The following is a 7,709-nucleotide window of genomic DNA, read 5'->3' as shown; positions in this document are numbered from 1 at the left end:
TTCCGATAGCTATTCCGATAGTTATTCCGATAGCTATTCCGATAGCTATTCCGACATGGACGTTCACCTAAGCTCCGAAAGCAGCGTCACCAGAACGAATCAACCAATCAGCCATCCCCAATTTATCTGATGGGTTCGTAGTTGACTTAATCAATGGAGACGCGAAGAAGGCGATCCTTTCCACCAACCGAATTCACCTCTTGGCGAAGAACCTGAAGCACTTATCGACGAAACTATCCGAAACACCATTTTCACCCTCATTTCCAGAGTATCTCGTCACGATTATATACTATCACATATTCTAGATCTTATTCATTCGCTCGTCCTAACTGACAATCATCCCGGAGTAATAGAAGAAGTCAACGAGCTTCGCGCCCAAGTTATAGCTTTGGAAAATATGGTGCAAAATTTACCAGCTTCAGCAACATCACCGGCACCAACAGTACCCCAACATCAATACCAGTACCACCAACAACCCAAGTTCAATATCACACACCTCAACATCTCATTATATACCTCGAGCGTAATCATCAATCTGCGAATCGTTCTACATCATTTATCTTCATTTGACATGGCGATTATGTAATCTCTAATGTTTTAGAGATTATATATTCTTGTTCTAACGGTAAATCAAATGAGTTTAATATCATACTGACTCATTAAATCCATGATTATATTCTCAGGAATGAAAGAAATCTTCCGCTGTGCATTTGCTCATTTTAAAGACATTACTTGGAGTCGATCATCTCAATGGGACCAGATGTTGGTGACTTCGTCCAGATGGATTAGGACGTGGTATGACAGGAATCTCCTTTAAGGGGGCTAGATTTGTAACAACCTCACATTGGGCCTAGTGGTAATTGTCCCGATTGCCCTTGCGTGTTATTATATGTTATTTTAATAGTTACATGTTTATAATTATTTAATTATATAGTTGAGACTAGTTCGTGACAAGGGTCACATAACTTGTTTGTTTATTTAAATAGGTACTCGTTAGGATCGTTTAATGTTATACGGAGAATTTTAGATAACTGGTAAATACCCGTGTGAGATACGGAATAGGATTCATCAAATGAAGAAACCCTTGTTGGGTTAAAACCCCTGCTCTTTCCTTGTTTCCATTTTTGGAAACTCATAACACATACACAAAAGCTCTCAAATCCTCACAAACCCTAATCCTTGATTCTCATTTTTGTGTTAAATTGAAGTTGTGAAATCATTCCTTGTGATTTTAGTAGCTTAAACATGGTATTTTACATATGATTTCATGTCCAAATTCAATTGAATTTGATTATTTTTGTTCAAGTTTTATAGAAAAATGGTTTTTGATATCAAAATGGTAGTTTGAGGTGTTATAAACACTCATAGATGTTAGAAAACGTTTCCTTATGATCTCTACATGTTTTCTAAGTGATTTGTAGTGTCAAAAAGTGCAAAAACGAGATCCGGGGCTTAAAACTACGAAAACAGCTACCTGGTGTTGATGAACAGCATCCGTACGGATACAGGATGCATCTGTACGGATACGGGTTCTATCCAGTCCATTTTGGGTGCATCCGTACGGTTACAGATGCAACCGTATGGATACATATGCATCTGTACGGTTGCAGACTTGCAGGTGCATCCGTGCGGTTGCAGGTTATCAGCATTTTTCAAAACTCGTTTTGGCCGTAACTTTTAAACCGTAACTGCGTTTTTGATGAATAAACTACTGTTGGAAACGTAATAACATCATCTTTCCAAGGTAAGATTTTAAAACACTAAATCAAACTTTAATTTGGTTCAAAATGACATGATAGCGTGTATGTCTCGTTTTACACGCGTGTGATAGTTGCAATTGAATGGAAAACCATGTAAACTTGTCATATATGGATATTTATTGAGCTATATCATGTTATTTAGAGTATGTATTGATGATATTATTGATGTGATATGTGCTAACTTGAGATATGATATTCTCATATAATAAAGGAACGGAGAAGACTAAGTAATATAAGACTTCTGAGTTCTTGCTGTTTATCAGGTGAGTGAGACTATCTTAACTGTTATATGTATGTAGTACCGGGTTATGCTACTATTGTCCTGCTATATATATATACCTGATGTGATGAGTATATAATATACTGTATTGATTGATACACATGTGTGGACCTGGGTAGTGTCGGATAGGTTTTGACATCCAGCCTTGGCTTTTGGAGGCTGAGTAGAGGTCAACCTTAGGTTATGAGGTTGGGTTCAAAGTATTACTATTCGTGTAGTATAGTATTGAATGATGCATCCCCTGCGTTTGGATTACTATACGAGGGAGAAAGTAGCAGGAACTATCGGTAAACTCTAGCCCGATCAGCTAGGTGTGGAATGGCCTGTACAACCGCATGTCCTCTGTTACTGTGTTGACTGTTTATTTGCTGTTATGCAATTGATAATAGCTTGATGCTAGATACCTATGACTGTTAGGATATTTCCATTCACCTAGCTTTATGCTAATCCCCCACATTTTCTCCCTTGTCGGTTAGGCTATGCATGCTAGAGCTTTGGGAGATATTGGTTGTTGGATATCTTTAACATGCCTCACTCTGATGTCTATATTTTGATACACTATTAAGTTATGATTTTTGTTATAACGTAACACCTGGTTACTGTAATAACTGTGTCTTAGGTTATTACTTAATATGTTTGTAAATATAATATATGTTTATGTTTCCGCCGTGATTTAAAAAAAAATACGGTGTTACAGATTGCCACCAACCAGAATAGATGATCTGGATGAATAGAAATAACTCTCGATATACAATTTCATATAACACTATATTAATATTAATATAACCTCTAAATGAGGCAAAGTAGGAACACAATGATTGGCCTAAATTGTCGGCAATCACTATTTAAACTGAGAGTTAGAACCGACCCAATCCGTTTAATCTTTTTTGTTTGTTTGTGTATATAGGGGTTTAAAGTGAATGAAATTCGGGGATCAAATCTCTGTTGTTGTTGTTGTTGTTATTGTTGTTGCTGCTGTTGTTGTTGTTTCAAATTTCAAATAATGATTTTACAAATTTTAATAATAGTTATAAAATTTCGAATAATGATTATGAAATTTTAAATATTAACTACAAAATTTTATATGATAATTATGTAATTTCAAATAATAGCTATCCGATTTTAATTAATGGTTATGCAATTTCAAATTATTACTTTGTAATTTTGAATAATGTTTATGAAAATTTAAAAATAATGGTTAATCTTGTTGTTGTTGTTTCAAATTTCAAATAACGATTTTACAATTTTTAAAAATGGTTATAAAATTCCGAATAATGATTATTAAAGTTTTTAATATTGGTTACATAATTTCATATAATTATTATGTAATTTCAAATAATAGCTATCCGATTTTTAAATAATGGTTACGCAATTTCAAAATTATTACTATGTAATTTTAAATAATGGTTATAAAATTTTAAATATAAAAATTATCCAATAGCAAATAGTAAATAATTAAGTAATAGATTGCATAGTCATTATCTAAAATTGAAAATCAAAGAGTGGAAGAGAGTGAAACGGGATCTACCCTATATTAAAAAATTTAGTTATACATGTTCCTTTACTAAAATAAGTAAATAGTAAATGATGGAAGATATAAAGATGATTAGATGACAAGTGGATGATTATTTTGAAGTTGAAATAAATACTAATAACACAAAATTGACAGTCAAAATGCACATGAGATGGTGTTGACATCTTTTGACAAAATTTCAAAGCGCAAATTGTAACTCGTTATCTTTTGTCAAGATAACATATTCACCCGTTAACAAACGTTATATGAAACGATATAATGCTCAAAACAATCTATGTGTTTGGCCTACGATAATAAAACTCTCAAAACAGCATACAAAAAAGTTCGATCAGTCCTTTAATTCAGCGAGACGATTGACAAAAATAGTCAAAAGGAGAAATTTTCACAATCATTCAAGCTCCTCAAACTCAGCTACCTACAAAAGTTATAAATAAAGTTCAATTTCTTGATGTTTATTTTTACTGTCAAAATTGAAGGTTTTGTGGATACTGTGTAACATAGACATGGACCAGTTTTGACTTTTATGGTCAAACTAGTTGATGTTCTATGCAATTTAGTATTATAATGTTAAAATTGAAGGTCAAGAAACGCATAGTTCTAATATATGATGAATAAATAACGTTACCCTCGAACAATGTGGACATAATCCGCTTAGTTCTTGCCATTGATAAAGGCAATTTAGATGATAATGATGTGAGCATTTAGTTATAATCCTTGGATGATCATGAGTATATTCTGGAACCAAATACGTTTTAATATAAAAGATGATAATGGTGACTATTATCAAGATCCAAAACTGAAGTAATAAGATAAACATCAGATTATAAGAAGAATAAGATTGTGTCACCTTCGAAGCATATAGGGCATTCGTCATCTCTTAAAATATAATCATCACTTAACACAGATTTATGAGCGATCAATCTGCTCGTTTCATTAACCACTTCTGGTTCTACATGTGATTGGGTCGCAGGATCAATCTCGTCCTCTGGTTCAGTTTCCGCTTTTGCAAGAACAGTTTCACACTAGAAAAATTACATTTAGTAGTCAAGATTTAGTCAAAAGATTGATTCAATTCTTGTAATCTAATAATCATGTCAAAGCTTAGAACTTGTATGCTTTCATTTAATAATTAAATTATTAAAAATTATTTTAAAATTAAATAAACTTTACAAATATGCTAGACTTTTGAGGGTCAAACAAACTTTTTTGTTCTTGTGAATCAAGATTAAGTTTTCAAAGTAGAACTCCGATCTTCCATGTCGAATGACTAATTAAGTAATTTTTTTATAGGAGTTACATCAACCTTAGGCATCAAAAGATATGATATATTTTGATTTTATAAAGCACATAGCATTAGTACATACCTTATTTTTGAGGTCTTGTACCAACAAACTCAAACCGACCGGCACAATTTCATTAACCACTTCTGGTTCTACGTCTGGTTCTACTTGGGTTTGAACCGTTACATTATCATCCCCTGGATCCGTTGCTCCGTTCATAAGAAGACTCTCACACTTCAATAGTTCAAATTCGTATAATAATGATGATTATGTCATCAACTTGGAACTAATGCCAGCATTCGATATTTAAAGATTCAATAAGCTTTAACTCTATGGACTATAGGTGTGACACTGTTGATTTGGTACATGATAGATTTGACTTTTAAGGGTCAAACAAACTAACTTTTAATCCCAATTTTGATATTTTAGTTTATTTATGAAGTACACTGAAGCTTTCATGACCAAGTTTATAGTTACAATTTACTACCAATGTACAAATAATAATGTTTCAATAACCAAATATAGCACACTGATTTTAGCTATCATAAGCATTGACTCTTAAAAGTCAAATTTTAAAAATTGTACTCTGTATAATGGTTATCAGTTAATAATAAACCATAGACACTTTTACCTTTATATACATAGTGAAACTGAAATTACAGGCAATTATGAAGAAAAAAAAAAAAAAAAAAACATGTTATCAGTTATTAATAAACCATATTGCAGTAAACTTATATACCTCATTTGCAAGGTCTTGAACCAATACTGCATTGGTTGTAACATTATGCTCCTGATTTTCATCATTATTGTTTGCTTCTTCATGTTTTTCGTCAAATGCGCTACGAAAACAACAGAGAAAGATTCCCATGATCTGCTGCAGCCTGAATTATCTAAGATGATTTTAAGTTAATTATTAATATTACTAAATAAACCATATAATTGAAGTTGAACATGATCATTCACACGAAAATTAATACACATTGTATAACTCATTTAGTTTCATTAGCCCAAAAACATGATGTTAATACACTTGTAAAAGAGTCAAGATCATATACTCCGTAACACATAAGTCACCTATTTGACTTTTGAGAGTCAATGTCAACTTTTTCATTGAATGTTGAGAATCAATGAAAGTTACAGTAGATGTATAATAATATACGGAAAATTAATTTAAACTGGTTAGTTATGATCAAGAAAGAAAAAGGCAACCTTATATTAGTTACTGCATTCGACATAAAATAGGGTTTTAATTCAGCAGCAGGATATAACAAAACAAATTAAAGGGATGCAAATACCTTATCAGAACTTGTTTATGGGTTTACCTTTTGCTAAAACCCTATTTACTGTCGTATAAAGATAAAGATAAAGACTAAAGTTAAAGATAATACAAATTTGACTTGATACTGATTATACGATGATCAGTATTCGATAAAATAGGAGTAGAGTTTTGGTTTTAGTAGGCTTTAATTTTGCATATATTGCTAAAGGAATTTAAACTCTGTTTATATTATATTTATTTATATAAATATAAATATAACATATAACATATATTTTTTTTGTTAGATTTAATGTTGGTATAAAACCACAAAAATAGACTCGCACTCGCACTTCATGCATATTTTAACCGAGGGGTTTAATATGCCTGTTCAATACGTAAAGAGGGGTTTAAGGATCTTAGAACGTGGCTCTCCGGTCCGGCTACCGTGAATAACCCTGGCCGACATGATGATGTCGGCGGGGTGGCCAAGTGATTAAGTCCACCTTCGATAGCGGTCGCTGATCGGAAGGCCCCAAATAAGGTCGTAGGTACTAGCTTACAAAAGACTAACCTGTTAACCTTGAAAAGATGCTGAATGATGCTGCTTTACGTAGTGTGTATCGTATGCGATGGTTATGTAATGTGCTGTGTCCGGTAGACGATGATCAGGGTTTGTATTTATAGGCAAACCCTAATTCTAGAACCGTCCCAGATCATGATAATCTCATCCATAACTGACTCCCCCGAATCACGGATATAATTATGGAAAAGATATTTACTTGACAGCTAAGCAACCGCCGTACCGGGAACAAAGGCATTCGCACGCCGCATACCGCACACAAGAACACGCATACGCATAATAGTGATTGTTCGCATACATTCGCGGTGCGCCTGCGGGTTGCGGTATCATTATGTCCCCCCAGTTTGATGTTATATGGCGCGAGGCGTATGATATCAAACTATTAAGCGAAAGAAAAAACAAGAAAACGGCTAGCATTTAATATTCCGCGTGCGCCTCGATGCCATTAAATTGCCTGTCACAATCGCAGAAGCCCATTCGGTGGACATGACATAAAGTGGCAGTGTGTCAGGCGCGTGCCAACCACGCGTGTACATGTAATCATACCCAATCTGGCATCCACGCGCATAAATAAAGTGCTGGCCGTCGATTGCGTAACACGTGTACAGCCACGATCACACCACTCCATCCAATCTGCCCTATAAATACTCCATTTCGCAGCTCATTTCCACTTTCCTGCTTCAAGCTTCCTCGTTACGCTGCCAATTTGAATTCCGATCAAAAATCGAACATTCCGGCCACCATTTAAAGGTTAGTATTCATCCGATTACTCCTAGAAAATGACTAAAGCTAACGAGACGTATGTAGATAGCGTAGAGTCTGTTATAGAGCAGAAGCACATAGATTACTTACTGAAACAGTATCCTCCCTTAGCCAAGTACAATCCGGTGCCCCCTCTGTCCAATCAGCGAGCCCACGAGCCACCGGAGAAAAAGGTGACTATTTACGAACATGCTTTTAAGCATGGCAACTTTAGGGTTCCTCCCACTGATTTCTTCCTGGGCGTGCTAGATCATT

The 7,709-nt window shown here is 34.3% G+C and overlaps 1 protein-coding gene across 1 annotated transcript; it reads right to left on the bottom strand.

The window, feature by feature from the left end:
• Positions 1-3,764: 3,764 nt before the first annotated feature.
• Positions 3,765-6,341, bottom strand: LOC139861326 (uncharacterized). The gene is made up of 6 exons (XM_071849701.1): positions 6,150-6,341; positions 5,594-5,735; positions 4,939-5,088; positions 4,422-4,596; positions 4,200-4,309; positions 3,765-3,989 (listed from the first exon to the last, which is right to left on the bottom strand). The coding sequence occupies exons 2-6, from the start codon at positions 5,720-5,722 to the stop codon at positions 3,963-3,965; spliced, it is 591 nt and encodes a 196-aa protein (XP_071705802.1). The 5' UTR covers positions 5,723-5,735; positions 6,150-6,341; the 3' UTR covers positions 3,765-3,962.
• Between the last annotated feature and the right edge of the window lie 1,368 nt (positions 6,342-7,709).

This window comes from Rutidosis leptorrhynchoides, chromosome 8 (genome assembly GCF_046630445.1).
Source record: "Rutidosis leptorrhynchoides isolate AG116_Rl617_1_P2 chromosome 8, CSIRO_AGI_Rlap_v1, whole genome shotgun sequence".
Taxonomy (NCBI): domain Eukaryota; kingdom Viridiplantae; phylum Streptophyta; class Magnoliopsida; order Asterales; family Asteraceae; genus Rutidosis; species Rutidosis leptorrhynchoides.
The sequence above is the reverse complement of the archived record's forward strand: the minus strand, read 5'-3'. Positions and strand labels throughout refer to the sequence as shown.